Source organism: Schistocerca gregaria, chromosome 3, assembly GCF_023897955.1.
Source record: "Schistocerca gregaria isolate iqSchGreg1 chromosome 3, iqSchGreg1.2, whole genome shotgun sequence".
Classification (NCBI taxonomy): Eukaryota; Metazoa; Arthropoda; class Insecta; order Orthoptera; family Acrididae; genus Schistocerca; species Schistocerca gregaria.
The window spans coordinates 453653923-453674824 of record NC_064922.1 but is presented as its reverse complement, the minus strand read 5'-3'; the positions used below and the strand labels follow the sequence as shown (position 1 = coordinate 453674824).

General features: G+C 39.8%; 1 protein-coding gene across 1 annotated transcript in view; it reads right to left on the bottom strand.

The window, feature by feature from the left end:
- LOC126354222 (GTP-binding protein 10 homolog) overlaps window positions 1–20902 on the bottom strand; it is a 91789-nt gene that overhangs the window by 12370 nt on the left and 58517 nt on the right. The window contains exon 6 of the mRNA XM_050003705.1: window positions 3206–3329. Within this exon, the coding sequence (XP_049859662.1) occupies window positions 3206–3329 (124 nt within the window). The remainder of the gene's footprint in view (window positions 1–3205; window positions 3330–20902) is intronic.

Here is a 20902-nt window from a genome sequence, read left to right as displayed (position 1 = left end):
CTGAGTGGTTCCATGCCTCAGTCATAATAATAAAATTCGTAGGATCCTACTTAAAATGATCTGTGCATGATGAGAAATTTATTTTTGCATCTGCTTGTGCTCAAAATTTAATAAATGTGATATCAAGTGGTACAAAGTTTTCTTATTGGTAAATCATCATGCAAACTGTACCAAACTGTTTCTCCAGATATGCCTGGGATGTCAGCCTCTCATCCAGTACTATAATGTGAATTTTCTTGATATTTCATCTGTGGTTGTTGTTTTCGGATGTCCCTCATGTAAATCATCTTCACGAGAAATATGGCCATGTCTAAATTAAGTCATCCATTTTTTCCAGCTGTGGAAAATGACGGAGAATCTTTGAAAGCCTTCATCTACTTTGACTTCTGCAAATGTTGTCAGCTTCAATATAAACATTGGCACATGATTACATTAAACACACCTCAAGTGTCAGACTCAGGGACCACATGTGATCACTGACAAATACTGCTGTGGCCTAGTTACTCAAATACTGAATGACGTGGTTTTTGAACATACTCAATCTTCAAATATGTAGTAGAAATGGCTCTTCAGTGCCCATTGACAAATACATGGATGAATCCCCCACCACCATCATCACTGCTTCATACACTTACACGAAGACGGCATAATACATCCTTTCTCTTTGAACTCCATTGCCTAGTGCTGTTAACAATACTGAAAGCAGCTGCCAAAAAATAACATTACTTTATTTGTATTGATTTGTCTGAAGTGTGCTAAAATGGAAAAAAAATCCTATTAATTTTGGCAGTTGTTTAGTGTGTGGTAAGTCACTGTTAAAGAAAAAAATCTTTATTTTCATTCAAATAATCTACTGTTTTATGTTACATTATCAATGTATTTCACTCTTCTGTATTCAGTATTTTTCCATTGAAACCAAGTGACAGTAGTATGTGGAAAATTGCTGATGAACACTGAGATTTCGAAGGAAGATAGAATTTGAGTATTTTTGCTGTGAACCTGCATTTCATTCTTTCCATTTTTGCGATGCAAATGAACCTAAATCTCTCTCTCCCCCTCCTCTCTCTCTCTCTCTCTCTCTCTCTCTCTCTCTCTCTCTCTCTCTCTCTCTCTCTCCCTCCCCTCCCCCTCCTCTCCCTCTCTCTCTCTCTCTCTCTCTCTCTCTCTCTCTCTCTCTCTCTCTTTCATTCGCTTCCCTCCCCCTCCTCTATCTCCCCCCTCCTCTCTCTCTCTCTTTTTTTCTTTTTTTGGGGGGGGGGGGGGGCATGCTTGAAATATGCCACACAGATGAAAGCCCTCTGGAAACAGTAGCTGAAATATTAATGATTTTGTTTCACACAAACAAACATAAAACATTTTATCTGAATAAGACCATGAGGCAGTAGATATAAAAAGGGCATCAGGGAACAATTAAGTTGCGTGCAAAGGTCTATAAGTACAACTAGGCAAACGTGTTGCGAGAAATTTGAAGTCGGAAGAGAAGGGGAAGGGGAAGGGGAAGGGGAAGGGGAAGGGGAAGGGGAAGGGGAAGGGAGAGGGAGAGGGAGGGGCTCTGGAAGTTGGATGGAAAGAGGGGCAAGAAACACAGTCAAGTGAAGGACGAAGACTAGTGAGGACTAAGACTGGAACTGAAGAATATGCTGGAAGGTCTATGCAATTCAAAGAAACTGTTATTGGGAGGGAGGATCCAGATGACAAGGAGCTGTGAAGCAGCCACTGAAAGTGACCCTCTTCTGCTGAGCACTGAGCTCTACAACTGGGATGTGAAAATTGCCGTTCCATGTACTTTAGTAGTAGCCATGAATCAAACTTAATATAATAATAAGTGATTGTCTGATATGATAAGATACATGAATGACATGATGGGAATAGGATGTGCTGGAAGCTGTATGGAACAGGCCTTGCATCTGGGTCTTCCATATGGATATTCATGTGGTTAAGGGTTGGGAGAAGTGACATTTTATAAATTTCGCAGGCTGGCGATTGCTTCATGAGGGTCACTGTCCACACTATGTACTCTCCTCAAAGATCTTTCATGCACTTCTTCAGATTTCATTAATGTACACTGCACGAAGTACACTGAATTTCAAGATAGCAGAGTTTGAGGAGCAATGCATCTGCATGAAATCCTTTACAGAGACACACCAAACGATGCAGAAAGCCTACAGTGATGAGTGGTTAAGCTGTACTCAATGTTAAGAATGGTTCACATGGTTTAAAAATGGCCAGATGGAAGTTAAAGATGACCCTTGTTTAGGACACTCTTTGACGTCTATCGACAATGCTCACGTTAGGAAACTGTGCTTGCCAATTGAAGACCTACAGTCCAAGAGATTGCAGAAGAATGTATCATTTCAGTTGGATCATGTCTTGCAATCCTGACACAGCATCTTGGAATTCATCGTGTTGCCACCAAGTTCGTCTCACTACTCCTGAGTCAAGACCAGAAAGACCTTCACCTTGGAATCTGTGAAGAGCCTTTGGATCTTGTAAATGAGAACAAAATGTTCCTTAAGAGAATTATAACTGGTGATGAGATGTGGTTCTATGGTTATGATTCTAATATGGGATTTTATCGGTTTTAGTTAATCCAAGGTCGGAGGAACTGATTGGTCCCTTCTCCACCCAACCAACCAACCAACCTTCTATGGTTATTATGTTGAGGTAACAGTTCAATCTTCACAATGTGTCATAAAAGTTTCTCCACAACCAAAAAAATCTCATCAGGTCAAACATCAAAGCCATGCTGATAGTTACCTTTAACTTTTGGAAGGATTAGTTCATCATGAATTCATGCTACAGGGGCAAACTGTTACTTGATGGTATTATCGGGATGATAGACAAGATAAATGAAAATTCGCAGAACACTTCAAGTGATCCAGCAAGAGGCATACCAAGACTGCTTCCAGAAGTGGAAATGGTATTGGGAACAGTATATCAATTGTGGAGGAGAGTATTTCAAAGGAGGCCATGCTCAATAAGTAAATGGTAAATGTAGAAAAAATTTGTGGACAAAGTTCCAGAATTTTCTGAACAAACCTCATATTCAGTCAAAAACACAAAGCTTCATTCATTGTACCTTCCAGAACAAATAAAAATTCTAGTGAATGATTTTACACTATTGAGAATAAAATGACAAGTTTCACTTTATGTTTGCTTCATTTCTGAAAAATTTAAGAGCAATAAATTAGTAAAAGCTGTATACCTGATAAACGATGCAGCTTATCTTTGATAGCTGCAAACATTTCTTCAGCACCTTTTGTATCCATCTTGTTTATAAGCAATATAGCTGGTTTATCTAGCAAGTTATCATCATAGAGCTCCAACTCCTGTAAGCACCATTTAAACAGCTACTCAGAAGTATAATTAAATGCTAAAAAACAAATATAACATGGAAAAACAATAATTCAAATAAATAATTTGTTTTATTGCTTTTAGTGGCTGAATGACTGACACGCAGTACTCCAAACTTTTTATTAATAAGCTTTACAAGCTTTCTGCTGACAGATAGCATTCTTTGTGACTTCAATAAATCATTCATTACTTTTAAACAATGGCAAGTCTAGGATGGAATAAAAACAATATTACTAAAAGACAGAGTTCTACTCACTGCATAGAGGTGGACAGGCACAGCAAAAATATCTCTAAACAATGAAGCTATTGGACAAAAATGTACTTCTTTGGAAATAGAAAACACACACACACATGGCCAATGTGTTCGGGTGTTCGGCTACGGTGGCCTGATTGTAAACTGCAACTGCATCTGACATGACCAGCAATCTGGGGTGGGTGGTGAAGGTAAAGAGGCAGCATGAAGTGGGGAAGGATCAGGATAGCAGGGTGGGGGTGACTGACCTCCATGACCTTCATGACAAATGAATTACAAACACTATCCCCCCTCAGTATGCACATATTACAGTATGGTGCCAATGCACATAGTCTTTGAAGGTGTTGCATTTTTTTATAGCACTGTATAAATGTACATATGCTAGCCTTGCTTTCAGCTTTATTAGTTCCTTTCTCGAGTAAGAAAGAGTAATACAATGGGGAAGCTTAAAAAGGAATGGCAGTCACTCAGATCCCAGGATGACTGGGGCACACCTTTTCTGAGGATGAGGGAAGACAAATACGAATTGGGAGGCATCAGAGAGAGTAGGAGACTGAGAAATAAAGATGGATTAGAAGAAGAAAGATGAATAATGCAATTAAAATCTAGGAGGAAAAAGAAGATAAAGGAAAAAGAGGGGAGAGTGGAGTAAAACCAATATATATAGCAAAAAGTAGATGATGAAAGTGAGGGGTGATGTGTTAGCGAAGGTTAAGGCCCAGGAGAATGTCAGATTGCATGACTGTGTTGGACAGCAAGTTGCCTTCTCCAGAGTTCAGCAACATCAAGCTACTTTGTCTCTTTTCCTTGCTCTTTAATAATCCAGTTCTGTTGTGGCACTCTTCTTACATAAAATCTTTTCTCCTCAAACAACACAGTTTTATATTATTAAGTGTCAGTAATTTGATGTGGGTTGTCAGATATTTCACTGGAACACATTATACTTAGTTGATGAATATTTGTTGTAGATCTATAAGTGACAGCACCTTTTAATTTGCAGACACTATTATTCAACTGCCTGTTCTAGTTTTGCTGTGACTGTCTACATGCCTTTTCATTTACATTTCCTATTATTTAACTTCCTGTAGTAAATTCCATGTGACTGAATACTTTCCTATGAGATCCAAAAACATCATGATCAGTCTGGTATTAGGAAAGTGATAAAATATAACAGCTGAACGTGAATAAATGTTTTATATGGTTCTATACTATAAGCTGTCCAATTCTGACAGACAGATGCCTGCATTAGTATGGAACAGGCTCTTTATACTTTCTGTAGAACATGTACATCAATCTGCCTATTGTTCTAACTGTATTAGACGTATTTAATTTTCACAGTGAATTATGTACTTAGTACTAACTGATTTGTTCAGTATCTGGTATGAAGTAAATAATCCACTAACTAGTAGAATAATCAGTTATTCATCCTGGTCCTATTGTAAGATCTCCAAAATATTTCAGCAGACACATACTTGGGGTCCTGTATATGTTGGGCGTTACTACTGCCATCACTCCGCTCCCATCACCATACATGCAACTACTGTGTTGGATGGTGGCAGTGGTGGGGGTGGCAGCACCTGGCTGCGAATTGCAGTCAGCAGACTCGACACTACTGCTGTCAAGTGCACGCCTCACTGTATGAGAACACTGCTTTTTCTTGGCCCAGGGCAAGATTGCATGCCTGACTCACTTGTAGGCCAGTGTATTTGTTAATTATATTCCTCTGGACCCTAATTTCAGTGGCCTCTTTACGCATGCAATCCCAGATGGAGGAAGAAGGCCTAATTATTTTTTTAAAAATCTATAGTATAGTGTGGTGTGTTATTTGAACAATACACAGCTCGGGCAAAAGCACCACAGGTTACTGTGTTTTCGTTCTCGTCTTGGAAAAAGTATGGACCAATAACATCTGTACCTGCCACAGCACACCAAACAGTCACCTTGGGACTATGTATAGGTTTCTCATGCAGTAGTTTTGGGTTTTCACAGGCCCAATACCGACAGTTCTGTTGATTTAACATTCCATTTAAATGGAAATGAGCTTCATCACTCATAAGCAAAATAATGTTGTCAGTTTGCTCAAATTTGGCCTCCATTTCTCGGGAAATATTTAGATGCTGTTCATAATCTCTTGAGTTTAATTTTTGCACAATGACCATTTTGTAGGGATGAAATTTTAGATTAGTATGCGAAATATGCCTTACCGAGCGATTACTGAGGCGCAGCTCAGTCTTCTAGCAGATCAAACAGGACTACAGAGAATGGCTTGCCAAACTCTTCCCACATTTTCTTGTGTCCGAACTGCGTGAGGAGCTCCTGGTGGTTTTTTGTTCATAACTGTTCCTCTTGTTTGAAATGATTCTACCCAACGTAAGATGGTGTTACGAGTGGGAACACTATCATGTCTAGCGAGATTGAAATGGCGACGGAACTCATGCTGCACTGCAATGATAGACTCATTATTGCACACAAAACTATTGTACCTAAACACATAATATTGCACAGTCCACGGCTCCATGACCTTGACTAAACAAAATGGCAGGAGCTACCGATCACGTTACCACATCACTCCCCCCACTGTGACTACCTGAGTCTGAATACTAGCTGTTCTAAAAATGTCCATCATTTCTTCCTCGCCTGTTACATCACAGTCCAGGGCTGACTTAGACACAGGAATGTCATTTAGTGAACTCTTAGAATTGAACAGACAGTTGTTGTAAATTGCATTTGCTATGTACTGTGAAGTTAAGCTACAATTATTTGCACTTAGCCATTGAGTGCCTTTTTTGTGTTATGTTACAAGGAGTGATGCAGAATTAATTATTCGACAAATCACAAAGATAAGTAAACCTTAATTCATTTGTGTGACTTTGTTACTAATTTGTTGGAGTGTCACAGAACCTTTGTTCTCCTATACTGTTACCTGACCCTGGGGCATAGTTGTGTATTGGTGGCAGGTAGAAATTGTCTTAAGAGCTGTACTGCACCAGAAGCCATTTCATGAACACACAAACCTGGCCTACTGTAACAACAGTGGCAACTCAGCCTCAACAGCAGTAGCGACGAGGCCTTTACCAAACTGGTGATGGGGGTTTACAAAACAGTCACTTTTATATCGTGGTTGGCCACAGCTCGTTTGGTGGTGTGGCATAATTTAGTGTGCCATCTATGTTCACATCATTTCTCTTATACCACACATACAATTTCCCCAATGTATGCCTTGTGACACTGGCAGGGGATTTAGTAGACCTCTGGTTTGCAAAAGGCTTATCTCATCCTTTACTGAACCTACCAGTAGCGAGGTCAAAAGGGGTCAGTAAAATACACATCTGACATTGTGTCACTCCAAGATTTTAGTGACCCTTTTGGAGGTAATGCCAACAAACGAGTTGCACAGTACTGATTTGTGTTCCCCTTTTTCTTAGTGCTGTTGGCTAGATAAAATCTGTCTAAGCTACACACTATCAGTCAATGAGCTTGAAGAAATACACCTCGAAATGTAACGCACACTTATCAAGGTTACACCAGTGAAGAGCAACATTTCGGAGATAGAGAGATACCATCTGGAACTTACATGATGATCCAGATATGATCATTCTACCCACTGGCAAAAGGAATGCTATGGTTTTGCTTCTGCATTCACAATATAAACACAAAATTTATGGACTTCGAAATACACAGCATGCATGAAAGTAGAAGGAGATCTAGCAAGTCACCTCCAGAGAACAACCACTGAACCTCTTTGCAGTGTCTTCGATGTGCTCAAGAAACTTTGACCATGAACTGCTGCTTCACCATGACTATATGGATTGCCAAAAGTTCTCAAAGAGGGCATCCCTCTGTGACCAATAGCCAGCAATGCAGAAGTAGTAACATATGGCTTTGCCAAACACATAGCTCCTCTCTTGAGTCCATTTGTGTGGAAACAACAATATCACATCCATTACTCCATTCATTTTCTATGACATCTACAAACACTCTTGACGAGTTTTCACACGGTGTCCCTCTTCATCAGGGTATCACTAAAGGAATCCATGAAATTGATAAGCAAGAAATTCTAGACAACCTGATGTGAGCACAAACTCAGAGTCTCCTCAATTTACCTCCTGTTTGATGGAAATTATTATGAACAGGCAGAGAGCATCGCCGTTGTGTCCCCTCTGTCACCAGTTGCGGTGAATTTGTTCATGGGAGATTTTGAGGACCAGGCACTGGAGTGACCCCAACAGAAAACAACATGTTTCTTCTGTTACATGGGTGAAATATTTGTCATCTGACCATGTGGATGGTGTAGCTTGGGTAAATTTCTACAAATTTCTGCATCACCTCAACTCTCTTAACTGAAATACACAATTAACCATGCAGATGTAACAGGGTGGCCTCCTCCTGTTTCTTGATGTCCATGGAAACAGAAACTAGATGGCAAACTGGAAAACTGTGAGCACATATAGTACAGACACACTGATCAGTATCTACATGCCTCCAGTAGTCACCAAAGCTCCCAGTGTTAAACCACTTTATGCAAGCTTGTTCACAGGACGCGATCCTTCTGTGACCAGACAATCTTCCAACTGATTTGATGCACTGGAGACAACATTCCAAAGGAATGGATAGAGCAACAAGCCTATGATGCATGCATTTAGACAGATTGAACCTAGACAACAGCAGGAAGAAAAAGAGAAGCACTAGAGTGCACCCTGTTTCTCAGCAATACCTCTAGAAAAGTCATCAGGATCTTGCAGTGAACAACATCAAATGTGTATTTCGCCCTTCCTCTATGACCTTGACACTACAAGGTTCAGCAAAAACAATTATCTACCCTTTGTAAGCTGGATGTCTACTAAATCCCATGCCAATGCAGCAAGACTGTTGCTGACTGTAGTATAAAAACTGACAACACTAAGATACTTACCACAGCTTTCCTACTCCCAGGATTGTGCGATTAAGGAGGCCATTGAAATTAGGGTCGAAGATAGTGTAATGACCAAAGACAGCACACTACAACTGTGTCAGGCATAGAGCCCTGCACTGAACTGAGAGAAAGCAAAGTGTTTCAGTACACAGACCCACACCTAACAGTGACAGTGCGGAGGCTGGGCACTGCAGTTCACAGCTGAGTGTCATCGCCACCACTCCCACCACCCATCGCAACGGCTGCAAGGACAGCAACAGAAGCTGAGTGATGGATGGGGTAATGAGCAATACATATAGGACACTGAGGAGAGCAGCATTCAGGAGGAACCATCTGATGATTGCAACACATATGCTTGCTGAAATATTGTGGGGAGCTCACGACATAATTCTGGTGGATGCCCAAGGATCCCTGCCAGGAAAATATCAGATGACACAACTAATTCAGCAGTTGTGATTCTTGAGTTTCTCCCGGCATATTTGATAATCAAAGTATCCACGAGTGTACTGCCGGTCTACAGTGTCCAACGGGCACAATATTTCGGCGATCAAACATGTCGCCATCATCAGGTGAACTGACGGACTGAGCTCCTGTGAACGTGCCGGCACGCCATAGCGTACGGATCTCCGTGCCGGCACGTTCACAGGAGCTCAGTCCGTCAGTTCACCTGATGATGGCGACATGTTTGATCGCCGAAATATTGTGCCCGTTGGACACTATAGACCGGCAGTACACCCGTGGGTACTTTAATTCAGCAGTTATCACTTATAATTATATGGCTGCATTCTACATGTACCTCAACATTACAGAACTGTAACGACTGTGAAATACATTCCCACGGTGACCAATTAATTTGTGAGGAGGTGCTATCAGGGACTTAATAGTGTTCTATCATGCTTCAGTATGTATTTCCATTCAGTGTCTACAAGCCATTTTCTACTGTTTATAGGAGAGTACATCATAATTGACTCCTCTCAATGCATCCCATTCGTTGTTGCTCTTTGAGAAGAATGATTCCCTCTCAAAAGCGGCAAATGCCAGAATTCAGAAATTTCATCACCAGTCTTAACCCTCTATGCACACTACATGAGTGAAAAGATAGGTTCATACAATTTTAAACACTTCTCAGTAAATGAGGTTATGTATACTTAGCAGGTTAGTCCACCAGTTCAAAACATTGCACAGATTGTGCCTCGAACTTAGACCCTTGCATTTTAGAGGTAATAAGCGTAACAACTGAGTTATTCCTATATGCATCATCGCTATCTGTAAAGTTCAATATATACATCTTTTCAATTCATTATTTCCAAATATAGCTACCGCTACACATTACTTTGAAAAAATCGTCTTAGTTGCAAAATAATAATTATACCAATAATGCATTTCATCCTACTGGGGAATAATGAGGTTATCTACAAAGAAAGGGAAAAAGGAAAACATTGATAACAAGTTGTAGAGGAGCATGGTAGGACTACGCCCCTTGTCTTATTAATATTTTCCTTTCTTTGTAGATAAGCTTATGTTGCTCCAAAGGGTGAAATTATGCATTATTAAATAATCATTATTTTGGAACCAAGACTGTTTTTTTTTTTATTAAAAGTACATACCTCTGCTTTTCCCAACTCATAGAAGCTGTCCCACATACCCTCTACGACTATTACTGTTTGTGGAAAAAAAAGACGGTAAGAACTGCTTAGCCAAAGCCTAAGTGTTATTTCCAGCATGAAACACTCTAACACTGACCACATAAAATGATCATGAAGAACACAGTTTTTCCACTAGTTTTTCAAAATCTTCATCAACAAAACCTATTATGACTCCCAGACAGACTAGTAGTACTAAAGAATGGGTTCCATTAGAGTACTATAAATTACTTTCTCCCTGAGAAAGTTATGCATTCCTAGAATTCTTATGATGCAGTGGACTCTCACATTTGTCTTTCACTTACAAAGTTTGAAGGGTAGCTTTTTTATGTTGTTGTAAATGATTACATACAGTTATCTAAAATATGTTTTGGACAACTGAGTTATCACTGACCAAGAGATAAGTGATGAAGGTTCACTGACTTGACAAAATAGTAATTGTAGATGTGAGTGGTATCTGTTCTGTAGGCGATGTCTGACAGAACAGAAATCAATCTATAATTCTATGGGTGTGATGGCTGTTTGATGAAAAAGTTCCAGTGCAGATGCACAACCAATGTCCAAACTCATATGAGAATCAGGAATTCATAGGAAGAGGGTTAATGGGTGAGTGTTGTTGTGGTGTGGCGAGCAGGAATTTGGGTCTGACAGGAAGCATGTCTGGATGGCCCAGGCGGTTAAGGCAACTATTCTAGAGAAGCTGAGCATCCAGATTAAAGTCCGGGTCCAGCACGAATTTTCAGCTCTCACCGTTGCATTACCATAATGCTCTGTGCAGCTGGAAGTCATTATTTCTTTCCTATCTCCTTCCCACCCCATTACCTTTCCATTCCTTTCACCCCAGTTATCCAAGTACAGGATGTTTCAAAATGAATATAGACGTTTTAAGTTTTTGTAGCACTTATTACATTCACCTTGCAATTATAAATAATACACCAAATGAAAGAGAAACACAAACACTTTTTCTTACAATTATTCAGTGTGAACACCGATAACACATCAAGTCAATAGGCGAGTTGGTCCGAAACCTTGATCAATGTGTCAGGAGTAACCGTTGCAATGAAACTGTTTCTAAAGTCAGCTGGTACTGGAGGCATGACCGCATCAGATCATGTGTGCACATGGAGGTCATGCACAAAATGCTGTGCCAACTGGCCCCTTGCACCCAATCCACCGGTCAGGTTCAATGTCGTTTAACCAGTCATGTACGGAGTTATGCCAGTGAGGTGGCGCACCATCTTGTTCCCGAATAAACTTGTGTTGTTCAGCTTCTTCCCATTGAGGCGTGGGCCATAGCTGCAGCACATCAAGATAAAAAACATCAGTTACAGTTGACTCACTGAAAAAGAAAGGCCCATAAACTTTCCACGGGGATATTTCTTGGGGCTAAGCGTGAAAGACACGCATTTGCTCAACATGTTTTTCAGTCACTTTTTGTCATTCCTTACTCTTCCCATTGCATACAGGTACACAAACAAAACTGTTTGAGTTGCTCTTTCATTTGGTGTATTATTAACAATTGTTAAGTTGAATGTAATAAATGCTACAACACCTTAAAACCGGCACGTTCATTTTGAAACATCGTATATAGTAATTATCTGAAAGAACCAGCCCGTTTTCAAGCAGAAGCTCAGTGGAAAGGGCTGTGAGTGACACTTTTGTACACAGGGAGATTGTATCTTCTTCTTCTTTCTCTTTCTCTCTCTCTCTCTCTCTCTCTCTCTCTCCCTCTTTTTAACTCAAGGTAAGAGTGCCTTATGCTCTTTTATATTTTGCCCCATTCTGTTGCTGTCAAGGCCGACTGAGTTACCTTTCTGCCTTTCTGTAGTTTTTCTTGTTCACATCTGTTGTGCAACAATGAGTGCTAACATGACCAAGCGGTGTACAAAAAGCAGTTTGCAAGTTTCCAGTGAAACCACAGAAGAATTCATCAAGAAACAAGCCACATTCTACCAAAATTCAAGCTCCACAATGTACCTCTTATTGTAATTGTCAGCTGCCAAGGGCAATCCAGCTGTCGTTATGGAACAAGCTGACTACGACACATTGATTGGTCAATACTGGAGGAGGCAACATGTACCACAAATTAGGGACCCAACATCCAGAAAAATGAGAAAGGCACACATTGGGCACTGTGTGCACCACAGCAAGAATACCTATGACTTAATCAGCTGAATTAAATGCTTGTGGTTTGGAGGAGATACGATAGTCACTTTTGAAGTGGTCTCACTATTCACATGCGTTCCCATCAAAGACTCTACACATCTGCTCTCCTAATTATTTGACATCACTGTTATGGATTTATTTAAGCACACTCTGCATCGTTGTATTTTTAGTATGGTAGAGAGTATTTTAAACAGACGTATGTTGTCTTGATGAGAGGTCCATTAGTTCTCACATTAGCAAACCTGTTTATGGAGTACTTTCAGGTCATCGCCCTGGACATGGCTTCTGCAAAGCTTACTTGCTTTCATTGTTACCAATTTCTTGATGTCTTCATCTGCCGAAAAGCAAATGGGTATTTCAGCTATAATGTTTACTAGAAATCTACCCACGTGGACCAACATCTGTTCACTAACAGCTACCACCACCCATCAAAATATTGGGGGATTGAAGAATAAAATTGATGAGCTTCTGCTTTGTTTAGAAGATATAGAAACCAAGAATGTAATAGATATACTATGCCTGTCTGAGCATCACATTGTCACTGATATGCAAAAGGTTAGCATCAATGGGTACAAATTAGCTGCACATGTAAGTAGAGATAATATGATGAGAGGAGGAGTTGCCATATATGTCAAAAGCTTCCACAGTGCAAAAAATTTAGAAACTAAAAAATTTTGTGTAGAGCAACATATAAAAGCATGTGCCACTGAACTTAAACTAAATGATGGCACTTTCATAATTGTAACAGTGTATAGGTCCCCCTCAGGGAATTTCCACCTATTTCTAGAAAACTTGGATGCTTTGTTGTGCTATCTGTCAGACAGGGGGAAGCAAATTATCATTTGTGGGGATTTCAATGTTGATTCCCTGAAAGAGTGTAATAGGAAGAATGACCTTTTAGTATTACTCAGTTCTTTCAATTTGAGCTCCGTCATTGATTTTCCTACTCGGATAACAAAGAACAGCAGTACATTGATAGATAACTTTTTTATAGACCAAGATAAGTTTAAGGACATAAATGCTTATCCTGTTGAGAATGGTCTTTCAGATCATAGTGCACAGCTTGTTACAGTACATGACATAGCTCCATGCAGTATATCAAATCAGACTTTCAAAGCAGTGCGTTCAATTAACAATATAAATATTGCAAACTTTAGGGAAAGCCTACAGCAGCTAGACTGGGATGAAGTGTATAAGGAACCCGATGCAAACTTGAAATATAACTTATTTCACAATACATTTTTAAGGGTATTTGAAAATTGTTTTCCCAAGAAAAATAGTTAAACATAATTCCAAGAAAACATATAAAAAACCTTGGCTAACTAAAGGAATAAGAATATCTTGCAACCGTAAAAGAGAACTGTATCTAACAGCAAGAGGGAGTACTGACCCCGAAATTGTTCAATATTATAAAAACTATTGTGCGGTACTAAGAAAAGTTATTAAAAAGTCCAGAAGCATGTGTATCATGTCTGAGATCAGTAACTCTGATAATAAAATTAAAGCAATTTGGAATATTATTGAAAGGGAAACAGGGCAACCAAGAGCACAGGAAGACTTTAGTGCAATAAAACTGAATGACAAGTGCACTAACAAACAATCAGAAATTGAAAATATTTTGAATAATCATTTTTTAAATGTTGTGGAGAAAATAGGATCTAGATCTTCACTAGAAGAGGCAAGGCTATTACTAGAAGAGGCCATACCTGCGCAGTTTGAAACAACTGTAATTCCACCAACCTCTCCCTCTGAAATCAGTAAAATAATAAACTCACTGAAAAGTAAAAGCTCTTACGGAATTGATGGCATTTCCAGCAAAGTACTTAAAGCTTGTTCCCCACAGATAAGTAGGATTCTCAGCCACGTATGTAATAGCTCTTTGGAGCAGGGTGTTTTCCCTGATAGACTGAAATATGCCATTGTAAAACCATTGCATAAAAAGGGGGATACGTCGGATGTCAACAACTACCGCCCAATCTCTCTTCTGACAGCTCTTTCAAAAATTTTTGAGAAAGTAATGTATTCAAGAGTAGCCTTCCATATTTGTAAAAATAAAGTACTAACAAAATGTCAGTTTGGTTTTCAGAAAGGCTTTTCAACAGAAAACGCTATATATGCTTTCACTGATCAAATATTAAATGCTCTGTATAACCGGACATCACCCATTGGTATTTTTTGTGATCTCTCAAAGGCCTTTGATTGTGTAAATCATGGAATTCTTTTAGATAAGCTAAATCATTATGGTTTGAGGGGGGCAGTGCACAAATGGTTTAATTCATACTTAACTGGAAGAATGCAGAAAGTTGAAATAAGTGGTTCGTGTAATGTTAAAACAACAGCTGATTCCTCAAACTGGGGTGCTATCAAGCACGGGGTCCCACAGGGTTCGGTCTTAGGTCCTTTACTGTTCTTGATGTACATTAATGACTTACCATTCCACATTGATGAAGATGCAAAGTTAGTTCTTTTTGCTGATGATACAAGTATAGTAATAACATCTAAAAACCAAGAACTAAGTGATGTAATTGTAAATGATGTTTTTCACAAAATTATTAAGTGGTTCTCAGCAAACGGACTCTCTTTAAATTTTGATAAAACACAGTATATACAGTTCCGTACAGTAAATGGCACAACTCCAGTAATAAATATAGAATTTGAACAGAAGTCTGTAGCTAAGGTAAAATTTTTAGGTGTGTCCATTGATGAGAGGTTAAACTGGAAGCAACACATTGATGGTCTGCTGAAACGTCTGAGTTCAGCTACGTATGCTATTAGGGTTATTGCAAATTTTGGTGATAAGAATCTCAGTAAATTAGCTTACTATGCCTACTTTCATTCACTGCTTTCGTATGGCATCATATTCTGGGGTAATTCATCGTTGAGTAGAAAAGTATTCATTGCACAAAAACGTGTAATCAGAATAATTGCTGGAGCCCACCCACGGTCATCCTGCAGACATCTATTTAAGGATCTAGGGATCCTCACAGTAACCTCACAGTATATATATTCCCTTATGAAATTTGTTGATAATAATCCAACCCAATTCAAAAGTAATAGCAGTGTGCATACCTATAACACCAGGAGAAAGGATGATCTTCACTATGCAGGGTTAAATCTGACTTTGTCACAGAAAGGGGTAAATTATGCTGCCACAAAAGTCTTTGGGCACCTACCAAACAGCATCAAAAGCCTGACAGATAGCCAACTAACATTTAAAAATAAATTAAAAGAATTTCTAGATGACAACTCCTTCTACTCATTGGCTGAATTTTTAGATATAAACTAAGTAAAAAAAAAAAAAAAAAAAAAACTTAATCATTAGTGTCATGCAATATTTTGTGTAATGTAATTTCTTGTGCAGACATCATTTATTAACCTGACACGTTCCACATCATTACGAAGTGTCGTATTCATGATCTATGGAACAAGTATTAATCTAATCTAATCACAGAAACATGCCATTCTGGGGACCTTAGTGCATCGGGTGGAAGCTGTTTCAGACACTGTAAACATTCCAAAGGAACTGAGCTGCTTACAAAAATTATTCACAGAAAATGGTTACGACAACTGACACATTTTGCAAGCTATCTTTCCGAAGGCATGTAAGCTAAAGATCTCTGAGACTTATACAAAGGACTTTGTGTTTTTGCAATTCTGTAGCTCACAAGGGAACATTCCCAAGTGTCAATAAATGATGTTGGTGAAACTTGGTGGATGTGTAGCAAGGGCAAAATATGCAGTACATATTTATTTGTTTGTGTCCAGTTCCACATCTGAGGGAAAAACACACACCATATGGTAATTTGGCATTTCATGTTTAGAGGGAATAGCTTCAACATGATGATATACAAAAAATGTTTTTAATACAAAAGTTGACATGTAATTAACATTCTTGAAAACTATATAATAAACTTTTGTAATAATTTGAAAATTTTCAAATATTAATTAATGCTGAAAACTTAAAACTTTTGTTGCAAAATAAATTAAAGAGGATTCCAAGTCACATACATCCCTTTGTAATAAGGCTGGTTTCGGAAATGCCATTTTTGGACAATGACATACCTAATTATAATATACACACATCACAAAAAGTTTTGCATCACCTCAGTTGCAAGAGTTCTGGGACCTGTTCAGAAAACTGGAATAAAGATCAACATAAACATCATTTCCACCCTTTCTCATTGCTCATGACAACCACACATTACATGTTGCACCACCATACACCTAGACCTTCAGAGGTGGTGGTCCAGATTTCTGTACACACCAGTACCTTTAATACCCAGTAGCACGTCCTCCTGCATTTATGCTTGCCTCCTGCATTTATGCCTCACCAATATTCTGCCCATATGGTTGCAATATCAGTTGGAAGATGGCATTCACCTATTGTACAGCCATTACGGCACTTTCCATGACCACCAGCGCTGTATGTTGGCCCCACATAATGCCACCCCAAAATAGCAGAGAACCTCCACCTTCCTGCACTCGCTGGACAGTGTGTCTAAGGTGTTCAGCCTCACCAGGTTGCCTCCAAACATGTCTCCGATTATTGTCTGGTTGAAGGCATTGTGACACTCATCAGTGAATAGAACATGATGTCAATCCTGAGCGATCCATTCGGCATGTTGTTGGGCCCATCTGAACTGCATTGCTTGGTGTTGGTTGCAAAGATGGACCTCGCCGTGGAGATCAGGAGCGAAGTTGTGCATCATGCAGCCTATTGTGCACAGTTTGTGTCATAACACGATGTCCTGTGGCTGCATGAATAGCATTATTCAACATGGTGGCGTAGCTGTCAGGGTTCCTCCAAGCCATAATCCATAGGCAGTGGTCATCCACTGCAGTAGTAGCCCTTGGGCACATCATCGACAGTTCCTGTCTCTCTGTATCTCCTCCATGTCCGAACAACATTGCTTTGGTTCACTCTGAGATGCCAAGACATTTCCCTCATTGAGAGCCCTTCCTGGCACAAAGTAACAATGTGGACTCGATTAAAATGCAGTTTTGACCATCTAGGCATGGTTGAACTACAGGCAATACGAGCCGTGTACCTCCTTCTTGGTGGAATGACTGGAACTGATTGACTGTCGGACCCCCTCTGTCTGGAGTGATGCAAAACTTTTTTTGATGTGTGTATAAACATTCATTATTATTCTAATCATTTATTTTAGTTATATTTCTTTAATGTTTTAAACTGTTATTTTACATTCATTGTGTTCTTTTTCTTGCTTTTTAGTTTACTATTTTACATATGTTTATTTTGTTAACTGGAAATAATAAGTAACTCATGACAGAAAATAATTACAATAATGATAATCTGTAAAAAAATGGTTAAAACGTAACTTTTTTACACCATGCACATAAAATTAACGAAATTGCTTCACATAATATATAAGACAGAGAAGGCAAATTAAACAAAATTCTGCAGGATTTGAAATTGTCATTAATGATCCTCTAAAATCTTGATTTGTATCAGGCATACTTCAGTACATTTTTAAGTCTTTGTGAAGACAACTGGTTATGTACTAATGACTGCTACTTGATTATATTGTTTCTCAAGTGGAGATTGACAATGTAATCATTCAACAGAACTAGATGTTGAAGCCTACTCACAAAGTTCTACCTACATTGAAACCTGTATATCTTCCATGTCTGTACCTGTGCCACGAGCCCTTTCAGATCATCGAATGTTTCTTACCCTTGGGTACGACACTCAAAATGTATTTTTATAGTTTTAAAAGAACTAATGGTGAGTTTGGACCGAGAATTTGAGAATCTCCTTTTTAAGCCCCAAATGTGTTTTTAAAAGCATAAAAAATGTGATAAACAAATGTCTGACGGGTCAAAAGATATTTGAAAGCGGTTCTCTTTCCAAGTGAAAGAGAAATATCTGTATTGCTGTTAGATTCTTGCACTGAAAGAATAGTTCAGAGCATCATGTGTGAGGACAAGAAACCTGTTCATCTGGTAATACCAAAGAGCTCAACAGCACAGTTACAACCATGGGACGTATACAGATTTCGATGTTGGAAGTGCTTTGTGAGTAGGTTTTCATATCTAGTTCTGTTGAATGATTATGTCAACCTCCACCGGGAAACAATATTGTCACAGAAGTAGCTGAGTAGCACCGTGGTGTAGTGGTGATAATACTAAACTGTTGCATGGAGGGTTGTGGGTTCAAAACTCACCTGGACCCTACAATTTTAATTTATATATTCAGTTTGAGTACATTCTAGAAGTATCCACAAATGTGAAGAATCACTGTAAGGGAGTGTTCTGTAGCTGTATATACACTGTATGTGTTCTGGCTGAAGGCAGTTCGCTCCACACTCTTGTATGTGGAAGAGCTGAATAAACCTTCGTTAAGTGAAGTCAGTGTTTGTCATTCATCTACTTACACCTTCTTCTAAGTGACATTATTCTAGTGGAGGTGCTGGGTATTGGACATTGTGATAGCGCCCATTATCAATGACACAGTGGCTCCCATCAGGCCACGACAGAGCCGCCATTTACGTAGCGAGCAACCCGAGTTAGAGCCATACTTAACAGATAGCACTCTATCGGGGTCAGAAGAATAAGAGGACGTTAAGATGACAGCAACTGTGTGCCACCACATGAGACATCCTTCTGGGTTCTCTGGTGATGATGGGCAAGATCCAAACAAGTGGCTGAAGGTATAACAGCGTATAGCAAAGTTTAAGAAATGGGATGACACGGTGTGTTTGGCTAACATATTTTTCTACTTGGAGGGCACTGTCAAGCAATGGTATGAGAACAATGAGGAGAAGATCACAAGCTGGGAAGTATTCCAGGTGGAACTGTACAAGTATTTCAGTGACACACAATGACAGAAGTGCAAGGCTGAAGATAAATTGAAGTGCAGGGTACAGCGTCCAGGAGAAACTACAGCATCCTACATTCAAGACGTCTTGGAGATGTGTAAAATAGTGGATCCTAGAATGAAAGAGGAAGGTAAGGTTGCACATCTCATGAAGGGTGTTGCTGAAGACATGTATCAAGCCCTGCTCCTGAAGGAGGTTTCGACAACAGATGATTTCATAGAATGGTGCCAGTATATTGAGGATGCATAAAAAAAGAATTACACGCAAGAAATTTGAACTGCTTCCAAACGTCATATTGATGTCTGTGATGGAGGAAGCAACTGATTCACAAGTGTTCTTCGTCAGACAGTGAGAGAGGAAGTTCAGAAGGCACTTGGATTGCATGGCGAGCAAAAAACCGAGATGCTTCAAGAGGTCATAAGGGAGGAAGTGGAACAGACATTGAACCCAATCTCTCGTCCTTCATTTCCCTTTAAAACAGTGAAAAAGTCGAGAGTCTGGTGGAGTTACATGTCTACAATGCCGCATGAGGAACCTGTTTGGGCACCAAGGAAGACTGATGTCTGGAGGACCCAAGATAACCAACCAGTATGTTACCACTGGGGACGACTGGGACATGTGGTGCCTTATTGATGAGAAAGGTGTGGATATTTGACGATGCCCACGCCAGAAGACAGCAGACTTATCTTAGTCAATGACAACTATGGGACGATGAAGATGAACACAAAGATGTGGGTGCAGGACGACATAGGTCACCATCACCGCAAGCTAGACGCTGGAGAGGACGCTCCCCAACATGCTGATCAATGTCTCCATCACCGCTTAGAAGCTCCAGCCAATCACCTAGCTGGCAGAATGTGGAAAAATAAAGGGTGCAACCTTCCTTGGAGGTGAGGCCACCGAAGGAAAAAATACTCCGTCGTCGGTCACTACAAAAATGGTAGGAAACTATGTCGATAACCTTATGGATGGCTGACCAGCCCAGGCTCCTGTGGACTATGGAGCATCATATTCAGTTATTTCGGAGAAGTACCAATGCCAGTTGCAGAAAACCGTATTCGTCGACAGCAAAACATCTCTGCTGAAGGTGGCTAATAGGAAACATGTAAAGCCTAGAGGAACATGTGTCGTTCGTGTGGGTATAAGTGGCCATACACAGCCCTTAGAATTCATCGTCTTACAAGAGTGCAGCCATGATGTAATTCTCGGATGGGACTTTTTGAAAGCTTCTCAAGCAATTATAGATTGCGATTGCTCAAAGATTATGCTAGATGAGATGAGATACTGTGGACAGGAAGATGCGCAACTGAGTGTGTGGAGACTATGTGTATTAGATGAAGTGATCATTCCTGCAGTCAGCGCTAGATAGGTAGCTGTCATGTGTCATGCCATGCATCAAATCATGAATCTGGAGTGGAATGTAAGAGAAGCATACCACTGAAGACTAACTTGGTCATGCTGGCCTCTGTTGTCTTGTTTAAGAATGGATTCGGTGAATTGTGAATAGTTAACTGTCGCCAAAAACCGCAGATCGTTCTAAGTAACATGTGCATAGCAAACACTAAGCCGTTAATTGCAGAACAGCTGAGCGTCATAGTAACCTCCAATGCCAAGGCTGTGGGCGAAATTAGCGCTACCGCTATGAGACAAGATCTTCTAGCTCGACTATCACCAGATCTACTTAGGGACAACAGAAGAAGCTACTTGCCATTCTTCAAGAGTTCTCTGAATGCTT